Raw genomic sequence first — 20,043 nt, 5'->3', positions numbered from 1 at the left:
GAGAGTATGGCCCACTTATCTCTAAAGTGTGTAAGCACTAGACACAGAGAAGAAATCTCCCTGAAGAAGTCACAGTGGAAATCAGCGGGGTTTTTTTTAGGAAGCCCTCACTCACCACCCTGGGTGGTGACATGCTTCATCATCGGGCCCACCAGGAGAAGCCGAATGCCTCCCTGGTGTGCTACAATGCCAGATTACTGCGGATCAGGTTCTTTGTGGCAAAAGTGTCAAAAAGAAATGTGAATTAAAAATGTCAGAAACTGTACCATACGGAAACATTTTTATTCAATGGTCAGTTTGACATAAGTAAAATATGTGTGGGAAACTTACCAGTTAATGACTCGGTTGTTTCCACTTAAAGTTGGGGTCAACATGTTTCTGTCCGTCTGTGTCATTTACTGGGCTTTCATCAGGACCGTCAGGTGGTGTACCTCGGCGGTATGGGCGCGCTAAGGCCCACCCTTACCAGAGGACGTGAAAGTTAAAAACAAGTGTGTAAAATAAAGTGCAAACACCAAACAAAAGTGATGGGAAACCTTCAATTTGAGGTCCCTGTACTGTTTGTAATGCACAAGATCCACACCCCATGGGTCTCGGGAGGGGGGGAAGCGACAATGGCACACCGCCCGCAACGCCTGACACCCGTTTTGCACCTAGCGTCTCCTGCTACCGGACCCCGATGATGAAGCATGTCACCACCCAGGGTGGTGAGTGAGGGCTTTCTAAAAAAAAAAAACGCTGATTTCCACTGTGACTTCTTCAGGGAGATTTCTTCTCTGTGTCTAGTGCTTACACACTTCTCTCACGACACTCTTTTGTTGTTTTACAAGATTTAACAGGGGGACCAAGAGTGTCCTTTTCCCTCTCTCTCAATTTGTTATTACCACTTATCTCTAAGGCATGATAAACTGCTGGTTCTGGGTGATCTGAACCTGCATTTTGATGATCCCCTGAATAAGGAAGCTCTACACGTGCGCCAGGACCTTCAGGCATTTCAGCTACAGTTAAAATCGCTAGCTCCCACCCATCAAGGCGGACACCTGCTTGACCCGGTGTTCGCAAATTGGGAGGACGTGGTAGTTGTTAAGCCGGTTCCAGTCCCGTGGTCAGACCATTTTTTGGCCCCTATGAAGATTACTCTATCGAATGGCGACAATCAGAGAGCAGGGACGGGCACTTGCACTTACAGGAAGTGGAAAACTATAGATCAGGGGAGGTTTAATAAGGAGCTGTTGGAAGGGGGACCTCCAGCGGGGATGGATAGTGACACTGCCTATTTTAATCTAGAGACACGTATTAGTAAAGCGTTTGATATGGTGGCGCCGCTTCTCCAGTGTAAGGAGGGGCACAGGAAATGTAAAACGGCTCCCTGGTTTACCCAGCCGTTGCAGGTCATTAAAACTGAATGCAAACGCCTGGAGAGGAAGTGGAGTAAAGGTTTCCTGAGCCAGGATAAATTGGAGTATAAGACCCATCATCGTAAATACCAGAAACTACTGAGACAGTCTAAAGCCACCTACTTCAAAAATAGAGTTGACCTGGCCGAGAATGCCTCAAAGGAATTATTTAAAATATATAAAGAAATTTCGTCAGTGGCCCAGACGAACAATCCCATTACAGGGGATGTGGAGGAGTGTGATCGTATTGCCACCTACTTTGCTGAGAAGGTGGAAGCGATCTACGCGTCTTTCTCAGGCACCTTACAAGCTGGGGTAGACTTTGAAGTTCAGATGACAGAGTCGGTAGTAGATCATAAACTGAACCATTTTACGGTTCCCTCCCCGGAGGTGTTAAAGAGGATCTGTCTGGGTATTAAGTCTGGTTCGCCTAATGACCCGGCCCCGGCTAAAGTAATGACAGATAGCCTGGATGTACTGGAACCGTTTATCAGACATCTAATGGAGGTTTCATTTAGTTCCCACACACTGCCAGAAAGCTGGAAATGTGCCATTGTCCTTCCAGTGAGGAAGAAGCCTAGCCTAAGCATGAGTAGACTTGACAACCTCAGGCCTATTTCTTTTCTACCCTTTTTTGCGAAAGTGGCGGAGAAATTGGTGAATCAACAACTAATGGCATATCTGGAAAAATCCAGCCTCCTGCATCCTGCCCAATCGGGATTCCGTGCAGGATATTCTACGGAAACCGCTCTTTTACGGGCCACTGAAACTATCAGGCAGGGAGCAGATGCGGGGCATACCATGGCTTTAATCATGTTAGACCTGAGCACAGCCTTTGACACTGTAGCACATTACACCTTGCTACAGTGCCTCAGTAAAGGTGGTGTATCGGGGTCTGCCTTAAAATGGAAAAAGTCCTTTCTAACAGGGCGTAGCTTCCAGGTCAGGCTGGGCATGCATCATTCCAGAGATATGGATTTGCAGCAAGGGGTGCCTCAGGGCTCTGCCCTGAGCCCCACGCTGTTTAATTTATACATGGCCCCTCTAGCAGAGATAGTGCAGGGGCATGGAGTTGGGGTCGTCTCTTATGCAGACGACACCCAGCTGCTGATTTCTCTATCTCAAGCTCCGGAGTGTGCTGCATCCAACTTCAAAATTTGTATGCAGGATCTTGCCACTTGGATGAACGAGCACTGCCTCAAATTGAACGGTAGTAAAACTGAGGTTTTGGTGGTAGGGGGAAGCAGCAAGAGCTGGTCGGCGGAGTGGTGGCCGTCGAGCCTAGGCTCCACCCCCATTCCTTGTAAGGAGGCCAAAAATCTGGGGGTATGGGTGGATCCAGCACTTTCCTATGAAAGGCACATAGGTAAGGTGGCCGGCAAATGTTTCGGAGTGTTAAAGTCCCTGCGTAAGACCCTGGACTTGCTCCCGGTAGAGGCACGCAAGACCATGGTTCATGCGCTTATAACATCGCGCCTCGATTACGCCAATATTCTGTACTTAGGGGCCACGGAACATAGTCTTAGTCGATTACAGGTTCTGCAAAACGCGGCGGCGCGGCTTGTGCTCAATCAACCCAGGAGAGCGGCTTCTAAGAAAGCCCTCACCTCCCTGCACTGGCTACCCGTCGGACAAAGGATTATTTTTAAGACTCTTTGTACCTGCCATCGCATTCTTAACAACGCTAGCCCGGCCTATTTAAGTGACTTGGTCACCAGATATGTGCCCCAAAGGTCGTTACGGTCCGTCGGAACTGGAATGGTGGTCATTCCCAAGGTCAAGAAGGCCAGGATAGGGGGTCGCTCATTTAGGTTTCGGGCTGCGCAGCATTGGAATAAGCTCCCTTTGAATCTCAGGCTGGAGGGCTCTGAACGGAATTTTAGAAGGTTACTGAAAACTCACCTGTTCTCGTGCAGCAGGTAGTGGTGGAAGGAGTAGTGCTGTTTACAGTCAACTCACCCAGCGCGGGGACACGCCGAGATGGCGGAACCATTGCGCTTTACAAATGCTTTGGTATTATAGTCACTCTTTGGTACCGTCAACGCGGTGATAGTCTTTACAATGTTGATGACCAATTCAGTCACTGATGGTATCCTATTCACCAGTGTGGTCATTGTCATTGGTGTGGTCATTGTCGTTGGTGTGATCCTCATCTGTGTGGTCCTCATCACTTCTAAGTGATGTAGTCCTCATCCGCTACAAGCTGATTCTGCAAACCACGAGACCCCTAGCCACAAAACGGTAAAAATGGCTTACCTTCTGCAACTGAGAGAACTGATCACCAAAAATGCTAGAAAATATCCTGAAATAAAAGGAAACAAGCTCTGCAGATTCCCTGACCCAGCTTGACATGCAGCAGAAAACCTGGCAGTTTGAGCCTCTGTGGGGAGTTGGAGATCTGAATCTCTCTTCCCCATCGATCAGAGTTCAGCTCATAAAATGTGGGGCTATACTTCAGCTAGTCTGAAGTTGCTCCATATTATTTGAGTTTATATGAACACTACTATGTTGATTAAGAAGGGTTCTCAGCCTGACAGCTGGTAAAAATTCAGGCATGAGCATCTGTGAAACATTCAGTGCAGGTCATCGGCAGACCGTGACAAAAATATGCTGCATCAGGGTTGTTGTCTTGGACTGTATCAATGTCAGTGTGGTCACTGAATGTCATTGTTGACGTCATCGACCATGGAGGTGAGGTAACGGTCAGTGACCATGATGGAGCACTCGTCGACAAAGCTGTGAACAGTAGGCATGTGCTCTTGACCCTTCAATAGGAAGCAGTAGCTAAGGATACAGCAGTCATCAAAGGGCCCAGTGGCCTTGATTTCTTGGCCTTGTCAAGGGAGACGCCTCCAGAAGTAGAGTTCAGCCACTAGCGAGGAATAATTCAAGCAAGGCAGTCTATGAAAGAGCCATGCTGAAGAAAGGATGCAGTGGTTTGTTTGTTGAAAATACAACAGCAGTTTGTCGGTATATAGTGACCGAAATATGCTGCATCCACACTGCCGAAGGACCTTACCAGCTTGATGGTGCCAGGGTGCGGCAGTTACGAGCTTCTTACCAGGCACAACAGGTCAGGGGAGAGTGGGCACCCTTGCCTTGTGCCACACAGCATCTTTATATCCTCCTGCCAAAGCGACACATTTCAATCACAAATTGCAGACTCAGATTCCTTTCTATGACCTAGAGGTCCAGTTTCTTCCACTACGAGGGCAGTAGTGCAAAGTCAGGCACCCAGGTGTGCAGACTAACTTTAAAATTTAAAAACGTCAAAAAAAGTGTATTCTGAGGCCTGGTCATCTTTTCCAAGACTTTTCCAGTGGCACGTAGGCATGAGTTATGCTGACCATCGCCGGGAATGAGCAAAGCTGTGGCTTGGACTGACTCTAACCAGCTTGATGTCTACCTGGTGATTAGAATCCATCCTAATCCACAATCTTGCTAGTTTCCAAGTAAAGTGGGTTCTAGTGGAATGGATGAAAACCCTGTTTATAAGGAATAGATGGATATGGATCCTTCTGCACACCAGCTTCTAGTTTGTTCATTGCCCAGGCTGCAGTTTGACCTGTACACATAGTAAAAAAGAGAGCCTGGGGAAAAAACGCAATCCGATACTGGGTCTGAAATCTGCACTTTGTCCTGCAACTAATATTCGCATAGACACTTACACAAATGTACTCCAAACACTGTCTCTCCCTCACTCTGTTATCTCTCTCTTTTGCAGCAAAGCAAGAAACTGCTGTGGGGATATTGTCTGATTTATTGGGAAGGGCCGATACGTAACCTCCTGTGCATGTACATGTGAACAGTTGATCAGCTGCAGTGCCCCCTTCACGCACTGCGTGTGGAGGTGCTCGTTGGTTGCACCCCTCAGAGTTTAAGATCTCCCACAGTACATCATGCAAACAAAACCCTTCAGTAGCCTTGTAGGTTGTATATCCACTGGGGAAACATTATGCAGGGCACAAAAATGAACATGTCAGAAAAATAGCTACATTGTGAGGGCGTATTTTAGTCATTTTTTATCATTTTGAACCAAAATAGAAGTTTGTTAAAATCTGCAAATGATTCAGCTGATGTTGGATCATGTAGAATATATAGCAAATCCATAATTATACAGAAAACACCACAGTTACAGAATCGCATAATTCCTGTGGCACAGAGTGTTACTTTTTAGGTCTCTGCCTAGCCAGCGCATGCGCTGTCTCGTTGAGAGAGGCTGTTAACAGTATAGCTGGGGGAAGCTCCACCGACTTTCTGCCCATGCTTTTGATTGGCACAAATCTGAAATGCTGCATTCCGATTGGTTGACGGCGTATCAGTCCCGCCTTCTTACTGCCTGACGTCATTTTTGTCTTTCCATGGCTATCAGCCCCTTTACTTCTGCCACTTTTGTGTTCCCCTGCCTCCCCCTCTTACCTCCCCCGCAGTCAGTGACTTCTATGGCCACAACACCCCTCCCCCCCCCCCCACCTACTCCCGTTCCTGCCTTCTTTGGCGCCCGCATTTTTATTTACAGTGCAATAGGACTCACGTAAATACAAGTCCTATTGCATTTGTAAATGCTTTTTTTATATGATTGGCTGCCTGCATTCGCACTTTCTTTTGCCTGACCTGTCCAGACTCTCGCATGCATGCGATGCTTTACATCGTGCGCATGTGCGCCAGAAGTCTGCCTCTGACTCATACTATTACTGTCCTATGCTTTGGGCGTTTAACATTGCTTTATGTTTAATACTGATAATAGCTGCCAGAAGTTTATTACGACGTGTTTTTTGGATCTTTTACTTCGCTCGTAACATGAGGTGAGCACTATTTAGTTTATTTGCGATGTTCCCCCCCAACCCCTCCCCAGCACTCGTGGGAGAATGGCGGGCGGTATTTGTATACAGAGCTTTAATAGTGGCTGCCAGTAGCTAAGTAACACTTGGTGACTTTTTTATTTCAACTTTGATTCAAAGCGCGGTGCCCGCTTCAGGGACACCGCACTCTGTTTATTACTTTATGTAGCGCTAAGCTGCTGGATGCCCTGCCTCCCCAGGGTGGGTGGCCTCCTGCTCCAGAGTACACGGTCACAGATACTGACTCTGAACTGAATGACGGCCAAGAGTAATGCCTGGTCCTGAAGTCCTGTGGCCTCCATCGGCTCCTATACGCATCCCACAGTGCTGGAGTTTTGGCCGGGTTTTAAGCACATTCCTGGCGTGAAGCACTACATGGGCGACCTCCGCCGCAAATAACGCTGGGGCCTTAAGTCATGAAGGCCCCACCGGCTATCATATCTGCTAAGGCGGCTGCTTATTCAGTAGCTCAAAATCAGAATTGCAACAATTTGTCATTATTGTAGTGGTGTAACGGTCTAGTGTATCTACGTACACGCATCCACGAATCCGCAGGCCAGGCGTGGCCTGCGGGGTCCAATAAAAGGACGCGCGCTCGTGCACGTCACTTCCGACCGTGACACTTTGTGCGCCTGAGTTGTGTCGCGGTACCGCGCTCTGCCCCTGCGCAAGCATACACACCCAAGGGGGGCCAGCACACACCCCCACAACACTGGCGACGAGAGGAGGGGGCCCTACCCTCGCCCGTCTATCGACTGCCTGGTCGGAGCGGTGTGCTCCTCTCCGCGGTGCCTACCGCGTGTCCCCTGGCGTAGCCGGCTGTGTCCGCTGGGCCGGCCTTTCTCCTTCCTGTCTCCCTGCCTGGGTCTTCGGTGGTGCTGGGTGCCCACCCCACGCATCCCTCATCTTCAAAAAAAAAAAGGAGGAAAGAAGAGGAAAGCGGAACAACCGCTTACACGGCGACCTGGAGAACGCGACCGGCTGCCGAATCCCACGCATCCCGCGTGAGTCAAGTGCCGGCGCAACACCCTGCCAATGCTCACGCATTGCGCGTGAGTCGGGAAAAACGCCCTGTGATCCCTCACGCATGGCGCGTGTGCAGCGTATGTGCAAAAGGAGGCCCTGCCACGCCCTGGAGGGATATTACTGACAGGCTGGTGCCCACAGGAAGACCCCAGACGACATTGCGACACCTTCACCCAACGGGAGGCCTACCACGCCTGCGACGGAACCGAGGTGAGCTGCGCAACTACCACGAGGTGTCACGAAGCGGCGCAAGCACGACAGCGGCGGTTCCTGCAGCAGGTCGTCGGCCTACAGGGACACTTTCGCCATGGGGGACGGAGATGCACCTGCTCCCACCATCAACATCCCTTTTCAACATGCTGCGGCGGGGGTGCTACCGCCGTTAAGCGAGGCAGCGGACCCGTCGACGGCCTCACCGCGATGGAAGATCTGGCTTGAGAGGCTAGAAAACTACTTTGTGGTCACGAGAGAAACAGACAACGCGGTAAAAAGATCACTATTACTTCACTATGCGGGGGATGAAATTTTCAGACTTTTCAAACACCTCCCTAACACGGGTGCTGCGGACAGCTATGACGCGGCTGTTGCGGCCCTCAATGTCCATTTCGATCCCCAATTGAATGTAGACTTCGAAGTATTTAAATTGGGTCAGGCCCGTCAGCGGGAGGGAGAGTCGATGGACCAATTCCATACCCGTGTTAGAGAACTAGCCAGCTCCACGGATGAGGACAAACCGAGAGCCATAAGGCGACAGATCATTCAAGGGTGCAGAGACAAGACGTTGAGAGGATTGATTCTGCGCAAACCCGGAATCTCTTTGGAAGACATCTTAATCCTGGCCAGGTCCCACGAACTTTCAAGCGTTAGAGCCACGGCCATGGAACAGGCCCTATACAAAACCGCTGTCAAGCCCGAACCTATCAAAGTGGAACGGGCAGATGCCGTGCGGCCGCGACCACGTGGACCGCCACCGAGAGGATATCGGAGAGATTCACCCCAAGCCCGGTGTGGATATTGCGGCCATGAACCACACGCGGCCAAAGACTGCCCAGCCCAGGGGCAAACATGCGCGAATTGCGGAATCCCAAACCATTTCGCGTCGGTCTGCCGCAGGAAGAATCAGTCCAAGAACTTCCAAGGGACCAAGGACGCCCACCAAGGCCGTTCGCCAACTATCACTGACTGAATCACCCCCGGTGAAGACAGAAAGGCACCTGCCCACAGTATATGATGACTCGGAGTCAGAGGACGAAGAAGCATACATCGTCTCGTTCGCAAGGGAACTCAAGCAACGACGACGACCACAACCAACATGCATTGTCCAGATGGGGAACAACGAGGTTAAGGCCATCATTGACACTGGTGCCACGGTCAATGTAATGGGCCTGCAACAGTTCAACAAGTTACGACCACGGCCCGATGTGCTACCGTCCAAGACAAGAATTTTCGCCTACGGAGCAGACACGCCACTGCCCTTCAAGGGCAAAATCATAATACCCATCCAAGCCGACGAGTCAGAGGTAATGGCGACTGTTCACATCATTAACCGGGAGGCTGACACCTTGATAAGTAGCTATACGGCGGAGGACTTGAAGCTAATAGCGTTCGCCAACCGTATCAGAGCACACCAAGTGGATGAGCTATTGGGACGATTCCCGGAACTCTTCAGAGGGCTGGGGTGCATAAAATGTGAGCCTGTCAAACTCCACATTGACAAGTCTGTCACTCCCACTGCACTACGCCACCGACGGATACCTTTCCACCTTCGCCCATTGGTGGAAAAAGAACTCGAGAAACTGGAGAGCCTGGGCGTCATCGAAAAGGTCACGGGACCCACCCCGTGGGTTTCGCCCATGGTTATTGTAGAGAAACCAAAGCAACCGGGTGAAATCCGCCTGTGCATCGACATGCGGTTACCAAATACCGCCATCCGAAGGGAGAGACATTTGACCCCTACTATGGATGACATAGTGGCCGACGTCAACGGGTCGAAATGGTTTTCCAAAATTGACCTCAACGCAGGATACCACCAGCTGCCACTAGCGGAGGAAAGTCGTTTCATAACCACCTTCAGCACCCATCTAGGTCTCCGGCGCTACAAGCGGCTAAACTTTGGCATCTCGTCAGCAGCAGAAGTGTTCCAAAACACAATCAGAGAACTCCTGTCGGGACTGCCCGGGGTGATAAATGTCAGCGACGACATTTTAATACACTCTGCCACCGCGTCTGTACATCACAAGCACCTTCGGGATGTCCTAAAGAGGCTGAGTACCCATGGAGCAACACTCCACAGAGAAAAATGTCAATTCTTTCAACCTTCGATTGAATTCTTTGGCTATGTGTTCAACCAAGAGGGGATCCAGATTGACCCGAGGAAGTCCAAAGCCATCAAGGACGCTCCAGCGCCGAAATCCCCGACGGAAGTGAGGAGTTTTCTGGGGATGGCCACATACTGTGGCCGTTTCATTCCAGGCCTGGCTACGCGAAGCGAGCCCCTGCGAGCACTGACCAAGGTGGACGCCGCGTGGCAGTGGAGCCGGAAGGAAGATGAAGCCTTTCAGGGCATCAAGAATGCCCTCTTAGAGAAAGCCACCCTTTCATACTTCGACCCCGCCAAGCGCACGGAGGTGATTGTCGATGCCAGTCCGGTGGGCCTTGGCACTGTCCTGACCCAAGAGCATGAACCCGGACAATGGACAGCACTAGCCTTCGCCAGTAAGGCCCTGACCCCTACCGAGACCAGGTACGCACAAATCGAGAGAGAGGCTCTCGCCATTAAGTGGGCCTGTAGCCATTTCCATCTGTACCTACAAGGACACTCTTTTGTCATGGTCACTGACCACCAACCTTTAGTGCCCATCTTCAAAGGATCTGCACCGCACCCACCACCTCGCATCGAGCGCTGGGTGATTCAACTTCAGTCATACCAAATGGAGGTGGTGTATCGGCCAGGAGCCAAGAACCCGGCAGACTATCTGTCGCGTCATCCCACACAACCAGAGGCGGCACCGGTGGATGACGACTGTGAGGAATATGCACGGTGGGTGGCTCTCACCTCATGCCCACAATGCATGTCAATAGAAGACATCAAGGAAGCGGCCACCACCGACAATATTTACATGAGGTCGCTGCAAGCAGTTCAAGACGGCTCATGGACTGACTACCTACGCCCACCCAACGCCTGGACGGCAGAAGACAAAGAGGCACTCACGAAGATCTGGCACGTCAGGCATGAGTTAAGTGCCACGGAAGATGGAGTACTACTCAGAGGATCACGGCTGGTAATCCCACAAAGCTTAAGACACCGAGCAACCCAACTCGCCCATGGAGGACACCAGGGCGCGACGAAGATGAAAGCACGCATGCGAGAAAAGGTGTGGTTCCCGGAGCTGGAGAGCACAGTGGACGAGTATGTAAAGAACTGCCTGTCGTGTCAGTTAACCAGCGACCCCGAGAGACCGGCACCAGTAATTACAGAGGAAGCTTGCACGTCGCCCTGGACCAAGGTCAGCATTGATTTTGGTAGCTTCCCGGGAGAAGGACACATGCTGGTGGCCATTGATGCTTACTCCAAGTACCCTTTAGTGGAAAGGGTTGCCTCTACTGCGTTCACACACGTCGGCCCGGCGCTTGAACGAATGTTCTCCATGTTTGGCTACCCCACCGAAATACGGAGCGACAATGGACCGCCATTCCAGAGAACTTAGTTTGCCATATTCCTGAAATCCAGAGGCATCTTGCATCGTCGGATCACACCTCAATGGCCCCAGGCCAACGGGGACGTCGAGAGGTTTATGCGGACACTAAATAAGACTTTCCGGATAGCGGTAGTGGAGCAAGCTGACCCCGAACAGAGGATGCATGAATTCCTACGGGAATATCGGGGAACCCCTCACTGCACCACCCAGAGGAGCCCATGGACCCTCATGTTTCAAGGCCAACGATGAGACCTTCTTCCCAGTATCCCGGGAGACACCGGCTTTGGCCCACACCGAAGACACTCAAGAACGGAGACGGCTAGGGAACCAGCGAGCAAGTCGGCGCCGGAGGGCGGCTCCAAGAATCCTAAGGCAGGGGAACCGAGTAATCATACGAAACCGGCGTCCGGGAGGCAAGTTCCAAACGCGATACGAACCGGACACCTGGACCGTAACGTCGGTCAAAGGCACCATGGTCACTGCAAGGAAAGGCGAAGAGGAAATCTCGAGGAATATCTCCTGGTTCAAAGCGATCCCGGCAGCATCTAGACAATGCTCTGAAGGCAGGGGGGAAGACGATGGATCACATACGACTGCTGTGCCGGAGGGAGAGAGTAGCCCACCATCAGAGAGTCAGACGGAGAGTGGTGAGCCCGAACCGATCTTCACGACCCCATCGGATGAAGTCATGGACAGTCACCAAAATAGGGAGCATGGCCGAGGCCACGTGCAGAGGTACAACTTGCGGCCTAATCCACCACCGAGCCAAAAGTTAAAAGACTACGCCTGTATACTAAGGCCCTGAAGCTAACATCAAGGGACATGCGAGAACAGGAACACGTGGTGGAGAACTCTCGCCAATTTGATGAACAGTGATTGAATTTTGTAAAAGGAAAAAAAAAAGTTTATAGAGTTGGATAGGGATGTAGTGGTGTAACGGTCTAGTGTATCTACGTACACGCATCCACAGGCCAGGCGTGGCCTGCGGGGTCCAATAAAAGGAGGACGCGCGCTCGTGCACGTCACTTCCGACCGTGACACTGTGTGTGCCTGAGTTGTGTCGCGGTACCGTGCTCTGCCCCTGCGCAAGCATACACACCCAAGGGGGGGCAGCACACACCCCCACAACAATTATCGCTCCAGTGCACTATAACTCCAAGAAAACCTGTTGTTGACGGAGACTTCTGTAAAGCTTACTACTGCTGTGCCCAGCAAGTGAATGTTAATCAGCCTTCGTTGTGTGGCTTGTGTGTGTCGGCCCGGCTGAGATAGCTTCCATGACGCACACACACAGCCACAGCCGAGCACTTAAAAGACCGTCTACTTGGGAGGCTTTGTTGTGTTTTCACGCCTTCTTAGAGCCTCTGCAGCTCCGCTGAAATAATGTTTGTTAACCCCCTACCCCCTCCCACCCCCCTCCAGCTCACCCCCCAAACGAAAATGTAGCTCTAGTTGCTCCTCTGGCTCTGTTCCCTCAGCTATCACCATCGCTTCAGTATTGATGTTTATTTGTTAACAGCACACTGCATTGCTCAATTGTTTTCTAGGTGCTTGAGAGGGGCACGTTCTAGGGCAATACATTTTATTACCAATGCCCAGCCAGTTCAGGGGTGGGAAAACCTATAGAAGCAGTACTGTCCCCTACAAAAGGGAGAATTGCTTCGCCATGGCCAGTGTTTTAAAACTACTTTTATTATATGTGTGCCTATTGATGTAAAGTGTTATTCATGATTGTTTGAATTTTGTGTGGCCCGATGGCTAAAACAGCAAATAATGATTGGCTATCACCCTAAAAAATACATTACTATCAAGTAAATTACAGCGAACTAAAGTCCTTTATTACATTGGTTTAAAGCACATTAAGTAAATATTTTTAGAATTGTGAGAGCCCAATTCATGCTAGGGAGACGAAGTGTATGCGGTTGTTCTTAAGGGCTTTTATGTGCATAACGAATAATAATGGCCACGGGTGGAGGCCTGTAGCACCCTGCAGTTTAATGGCTAGCTGGGGAGAAGAAGACACCTATGCAAGGTGAATATGTTCAATCGAGGCATGGTAAACATGGTAAAGCCGCCAACTGCCCTGGCTGGCAACGGCACTTAGCACTTTATTTTGCCTGTTGCACGGTCATATAAGATCCTTTCTAATTAAACCTGCTGTGGCACGGATATACTTTTGTGTTCCTTGCACACACAAGCTTGTGAGGCTATTAGTCTTTAGCTACTCATGTTGGCAATCACATTCTGCATTTTATTTTGCATGCTGTACGGGCATATATACTCATCTTAATTACATCTGCTCTTGCACAATTGGGAGCAGGCAGCGCATAAGTTACTGCATAGCTCAATACATATAAGGTCCCAAAGCCAAGACTGTTTGCATTGCAAATGCTTCTTTAAGTCTTGCTTAGACCTTTATTCTAGATCTGGGTGGGAATTTAAGACAACTTTAACAATTGCTGCCTCCTTGCAACAAGTGTGTGTAATACTGAGTATCTTGTCATGGTTCTTATTGATGTAGGCATAGCAGCACACTGATCATCTGGTATGCAGATCGATGCGGCCACCATGTGATAGGCTGAAAACTCAGGAGGTGGGAATAGGGGCATAGCTAGGAGTGTGCACCAGAAACACTTTGTTTGGGTTTCACAGAGAAGGTGGAATAGGAGCAGTCTGCTGTGCTTCCCCACTACTCTGTAACTGGAGTAGCTTCTGGTTTTCACGCTCTACTACCAACAGAGGAAGAAATTCTGCATTGTGAAATTGTCTGCTATCGGTTTTCTTATTTCAATTCAGATTAGTATGTTTTTGAAAACGGAGTTGTGATTCTTTTTTAGTTTTTTATTTTTAATGGTTTTTATATGACTTTTAATTTGATTAAATTACAACTATGAATTTGACCTGGTAAGAATGGATTAAATTGTATGAGTTGTGTTTTATATTGTGGTACATTGTACGTTATCATGGATTTTTGTTTTACTTTTATCTTTAGAGGTGAATCGTGCCGTTGAAGAGACTGGGAGAAGTAATAGCAGCTGGTACACCCAGGAGTCGTCATATGCACTTGAGAGTAAGTGGGGACGAGAGCACCAGGGGTTTGGATACATTTTCTAGCCAATGGATTGCTTCGCCGAGGCACCCTTGGTCAGGAAGCATAATGAGTAACAGGCTTGGCGAGTCCTGTAGCTCTATGGGAAAGTGGACATGGGGGATGCCAGTCACATGCATTTAGCACTCGGAAATAAGTGTGAGGGCCTCGTGGGATACCTGGTTCTTGCCTGTAGCACCTAGAGATAAGACACAATGGTGGTTAGAAAAGGCCCATTTGGCCAGGCATGTGGCACCGTGTAGTTATGGGGCACAAAACTATCAGCCTGAGGTCTGCAGTTCCAATGGTTTCAAGCTCAGGCCTACGAACGAAAGCTTCAAAGTTTTATACAGCACAATAGCTGACATATGGCGTGTCCCAGCCCTAAGAGCAAAGCAAAGGTACAGCAACCAAAAAAGACTAGAATAAATTGAACAGCCAAGCTTTTGACTACCTACAGAATTGAGTTTCATCTCTTGGGCAGAAGGAATATTATTCCACGCTTCAGCTGCTAGGTAAGTGAAGGGTCGACACTGCCCTCCATTTTTTAGGTCTCAGCCTACCTGTCTGGTTTGCCAAAGACATTTTGGGGATGTTCAGAAAGTTGATATAAGAATGCATTCTGCCCGTTGCTTACCATTGGCTTTCTATTTGTTGGCTTTATTTGCTTTAGGCTTCCCAGCTTGGCTTCGTCACTCCTGTTGCCCAAACCTTGGCTACTATATTCTTCCACAAATTCGCTTTCTGTAAACAGGCCTTTAAATGTTGTTCTTATCTTGTCACATGAACTAGGCATTCAGAGACCGAGGTCAAGCGTATAGCTGTGTCTACCGAGGGAGCTTGGATTGACTTTTTCTCTGACTTCACAGTGAGAGGTTTTACAGGAAAGAGGAGTGCACATTACTTTCCCCATGGAGCCTGCTCATGCCCATCATATGCTCCAGTTTACGTGGCTGTAACATAACCCTTAAATAACACATCATGTAACATGCCGATGACAGATTTCTATTTAGCTAGATAGTTAAGTGGGTTACTGCTTTCAACACAGAGATGCTTTCGTTACTTGCAGTTAATAAATGTTAATCCTTCTAATATAGCACAGTGAGCTATGACGGAGATGTGCCTCCTACACCTCGAAACCCTCACTGTTTTATGCAACAAACATCTTGTACATTGATTCACATACTTACATCATCTATTGTCAATCCATAATATGTATGTTACATAAATAACTCTGACACCCTGCACTGGGATGAGTAGTGCTATAAAAGAAATATATAGTGGTATTTACAGTGTTATCTGTGCCGATACTGGGACAGACCAACACATCTGACATTCTTACAGTGCATGTATTTCTCTTATAAACAGGTACTGATCAAAGTCAGACGCATGCCTCTCTTAAGCATCTGTGAAGTGATAAGCTGTGAGCCTTTATTTCCCCTCCTTTGCATTTGCATCTAAGTGTAAGCCTCCAAACCGCTGCCAGCCAGGATCAGATTGGAAGAAAAGGAGGACGGATGGCCCCTTTACTTCGGCCTCTATTTTTGGCCCAGCTGGAGGTGAAAATTGAATAATACCAAGCATTGGCAAAGCCGGTAGGTCTCTCCTATGCTAGAGAACTCTTGGTTTTATCAATGTTTTTTTTAGTCGAATTCTACAGCAAAATTTAAAGTGATATGACCCGGTCAGCGCTGGCTGAGTCAGAGACTTTTCTCTTTACTTTCATCCATATTGCAACATGGCTCAGAAACATTGGCAAAGCCAATGAGTCTCGCTTGAGGCCTATTGTCTTTGCCAATACTTGTTTTAAAGAGCCGATTTGGAATCTCAAGGAGAAAGGCATCCGCAGAACTCAGTGTTCTGGAAGGATAAGAAGACAGCTTATCCACAGATATCTAGGCAAGCTTTATAAAATGCCTACGAGCCAATGAAATGTTTTAAAAGATTTTTTCTGAATTGCCCGATGTACCTATCAGATGTTTCGTCTGCCAATTAACGATCGATCTGGCTGCTACATTTTGAACAATCTGAGAGTAGTTAGTTAGATACTTTAGGAGTGCTAAATGGTAGTATGTTTGTGCAGTGGCGGCCGGCACAGTTAAGCGCGGTGGGGTGGGGCATGGTGTGGTGGGGGGGTGGGAGGTGGCGACAGACGACGGAAAAAGTATCATTTATTTATTTCATTATACCTATTCAGTCGTCTGTCAGCTTCCCCCACCCCGCCCAATTGTGTTTATCTGTCACTGCCACCGTTTCTTTTGTGTAGTCCAACCTAGCAATTATCACAGCATGAGCTACCATTTTTCATGTGTCCATTAGTAAAAACTTCACACTTTTTTCTCAGTGAACATAAGAAGGAAACAGATGACCCTGTAACTAACAGGATTTGGAGTTGAAAAAAAAGCTGTGTGTCAAACTTCGCACCCATATTTTTAGCAACAGTTGTGGGAGGCAGAGGAGCTCCTAAATACGAAGATCACTCACCGTTAGATAAGAGGCGGCTCTTCGGTAATGGCGGAGAAGTGTCCCCCCACTGAGTCAGTCAGCAAAAATGAAATAATAATAAAACAATATTATCATTTGTTTTCTGCTGACTGAGCCTGAAAGTCTGGGGCAGGCGCACCTGGGCCATGGCAGGGAGGAGGAGTGGTAGGTGCACTGTAAAGCATGCATGTTCGTTTGGCTGGCTGTCTTAGGCCGGCCAAACAGGCACACACACACACACACACTTGGGTTTCTCCAACCCAGATGTATTGAACAGCCAGGTTGGAGAAATAGCACAAACTCCCAGGCACTGTATGAGCGGTAAACCAGGCTGGTCAGACCAATCCTGGAGCTGCTCTTGTTGTATTGCCGAAGAGCAGATTATCAGTTGTATCTGAATTACATTTAAAATGACTTAGTCTCATCCAGTAAACTACTTGAATCAGGCATGCTTCAAACACCTTCAAACACCTTCAGAGTAGTGCCTGGTTTGTCCCCCCATAGCTAGAACAAGCTGCGTGTCATCCAATTGCAAATGCTATGAGCTTGGATGAAGGAAGGGGTCATGTAAATATTAAATACAGTCGGCCTAAGGGATGATCACTTTCGAGACCCCACGATTTAGTGATTTATATCCAGAAGAGAAGGCGGACAAAGCTACAGATTGTTCTCGATTACTCAGGAAGGTTTTTGGGCATCTCAAAGCAAGACCACAGATACCAGTATCAGCCATCGTTTGGAGTAATATAGTATCGGACAGTGTGTCGAATGCTGCCTATAAGAAGGCTATAATCACTAGGAGAATAGCCTACACCTCAAAAAACTTTTTGGAAAGTATGCAATCAATTTCTGCTAAAAGACAAACACATTTCTTCTGTTCATCCCGATATTTAAATTCTTACCTTTTGACTTATGACCTTAATTTATAAATTTCATACATTAGTACATGAAGAAAAAAACATCATCATTTCATAGCGACATCACAAAACATGTTAATAAACATTTTAAAACAATTACCAAAGTGATAAATCGTGCTCATACAATCAATAATTGTGAACATATATTGTCAAAAACAAGAATACAGTTTTCTTTAAATATTTAACTACTTTTATGATCAACAAGGAGGATGAAAAAATCCTGAGCCTTCCTTTAGTATCTCTACTTGTTAGCTATCTCATTCAGTCACTTGATCAATAAAGTTTACAACAAGGAAAGGAATTGTTAGAAAAATGTTCCTTGGTTGTGGCGTGAAAATAAACCACAATGTGTCTATTTATTTTGAGACTATGCTAACACGTTTCGAGTACTGCTATGTCATTCACAGGACTCTCATCAGGGCTGCCTCATTCTTATCTGCAATAAATTGTTTGTGACAAAAAACAAATATTAAAATCACTCCCTCCACATCTACTCTTGCTCAAAGTGCTTATATCTGGACTATTATACCTGAATGGCGTGACCACACTGTCTCAAGCTGCTGATGTTTACTTGTTCGATATACTCTTCAACTTGGGGGCCTCTCAGTTTTCCAAGAAATGTAATAAGAATTTTGTTTATTAATTGACACTAGATCGTCATCAGATCACAATCGCGACTATCTCTTCATTATCTCCTACCTTTTAAGTTGCTGAATTTCTTTGTGAGTGTTTCTAAACCGATTGTGCAAGAAAACACGAGTTCTTAATTATATTGTTTCTGTTTATTTTTTAACTGAAGCATACACCACTTGTGTAGGCCACGGGAAAAATTACCTGTTTAAATTGTGCTAAATCCAGCCGGATTAGCTTTTTTTCAGTTTGATCAACGCTTCGTGTCCTTTCTACAAAAAATGGGATTGTAGCATTTACTACCCTAGACTGCAACATTGTGTCTCCTAACCAACACTATGTTTCATTTAGATACCTTTCGTGTTAAGTTTCTCTAGCAAAGCTGCATGTTCAGTCGTCACGTTTATTTAATTGCAACGCATTCGTCTGAAAATAAAGTGAGCGAATGCCGGTCATTAATAGCACACTGGTATTGTTTACTAGTAGCTGTGCTTGTTCTGCCTGGTACTCACCAACATGTGCCTCCTAGACAGTTTCTATCGTAATCATTCAAGTGCTCAAACAATCGCCGCCATTCCGCGATCTCAGTTTATTCGAAACATAGTCTGTGAGCATTTACATTTTATACCGCCAATCACATTTGAGCTTCTTTGCTGTTCCTGATTGGCGTATCTTGGGATATGTAGTTTCGCTTATTAAAAGGATGTCTTTTATATGAATGATTTTGAGCTACTATGTCAAGTGAACTTCCTTTAATGACACAACGCTTCACTAGTGAAGAGTGAAGCGTTGTGTCAATCAGGAACAGCAAAGAAGCTCGAATGTGATTGGCGGTATAAAATGTAAATGCCCACAGACTGTTTAGAATAAACTGAGATCGCGGAATGGCGGCGATTGTTTGAGCACTTTGATGATTACGATAGAAACTGTCTAGGAGGCACGTGTTGGTAAGTACCAGGCAGAACAAGCACAGCTACTAGTAAACAATACCAGTGTGCTATTAATGACCGGCATTCGCTCACTTTATTTTCAGACAAATGCGTTACAATGAAATAAACGCGACGACTGAACATGTGGCTTCGCTAGAGAAACAGAACACGAAAGGTATTTAAATGAAACATAGTGTTCGTTAGGCGACACAATGTTGCAGTCTTGGGTAGTAAATGCTACAATCCTTTTTTTTGTAGAAAGTACATGAAGCGTCGATCGAACTGAAAAAAGCTAATCCGACTGGATTTAGCATAATTTAAAACAGGAAATTTTTCCCGCGGCCCACACAAGTGGTGTATGCTTTAGTTAAAAAATAAACAGAAACAATATAATTAAGCACTCGTGTTTTCTTGCAGAGGCACAACCGGTTTAGAAACACTCACAAAGGAATTCAGCAACTTAAGAGGTAGGAGATAATGAAGAGATAGTCGCGATTGTGATCTGATGACGATCTAGTGTCAATTAATAAACAAAATCCTTTTTACATTTCTTAGAAAACTGAGCGGCCCCCAAGTTGAAGAGTATATCGAACAAGTAAACATCAGCAGCTTGAGACAGTGTGGGTACGCCATTCAGGCATAATAGTCCAGATATAAGCACTTTGAGCAAGAGTAGATGTGGAGGGAGTGATTTTAATATTTGTTTTTTGTCACAAACAATTTATTGCAGATAAGAATGAGACAGCCCTGATGAGAGTCCTGTGAATGGACATACCAGTACTCGAAACGCGTCGGCATAGTCTCAAAATAAATAGAGACATTGTGGTTTATTTTCACGCCGCAACCAATGAACTTTTTTCTAACAATTCCTTTCCTTGTTGTAAACTTTATTGATCAAGTGACTGAATGAGATAGCTATCAAGTAGAGATACTAAAGGAAGGCTCAGGATGTTTTCATCCCCCTTGTTGATCGTAAAAGTTGTTAAATATTTAAAGAAAACTGTATTCTTGTTTTTGACAATATTTGTAAACA

At 47.1% G+C, this 20,043-nt stretch overlaps 1 protein-coding gene across 1 annotated transcript in view; it reads left to right on the top strand.

The window, feature by feature from the left end:
• The window catches only part of LOC144755663 (ubiquitin carboxyl-terminal hydrolase CYLD-like), a 277,022-nt gene that overhangs the window by 131,718 nt on the left and 125,261 nt on the right, over positions 1-20,043 (top strand). Inside the window, exon 6 of the mRNA XM_078644830.1 lies at positions 13,955-14,032. Coding sequence (XP_078500956.1) covers positions 13,955-14,032 — 78 coding nt within the window. The remainder of the gene's footprint in view (positions 1-13,954; positions 14,033-20,043) is intronic.

The sequence above is a fragment of the Lissotriton helveticus genome, chromosome 5_1 (genome assembly GCF_964261635.1).
Source record: "Lissotriton helveticus chromosome 5_1, aLisHel1.1, whole genome shotgun sequence".
NCBI classification, from domain to species: domain Eukaryota; kingdom Metazoa; phylum Chordata; class Amphibia; order Caudata; family Salamandridae; genus Lissotriton; species Lissotriton helveticus.
The sequence above is the reverse complement of the archived record's forward strand: the minus strand, read 5'-3'. Positions and strand labels throughout refer to the sequence as shown.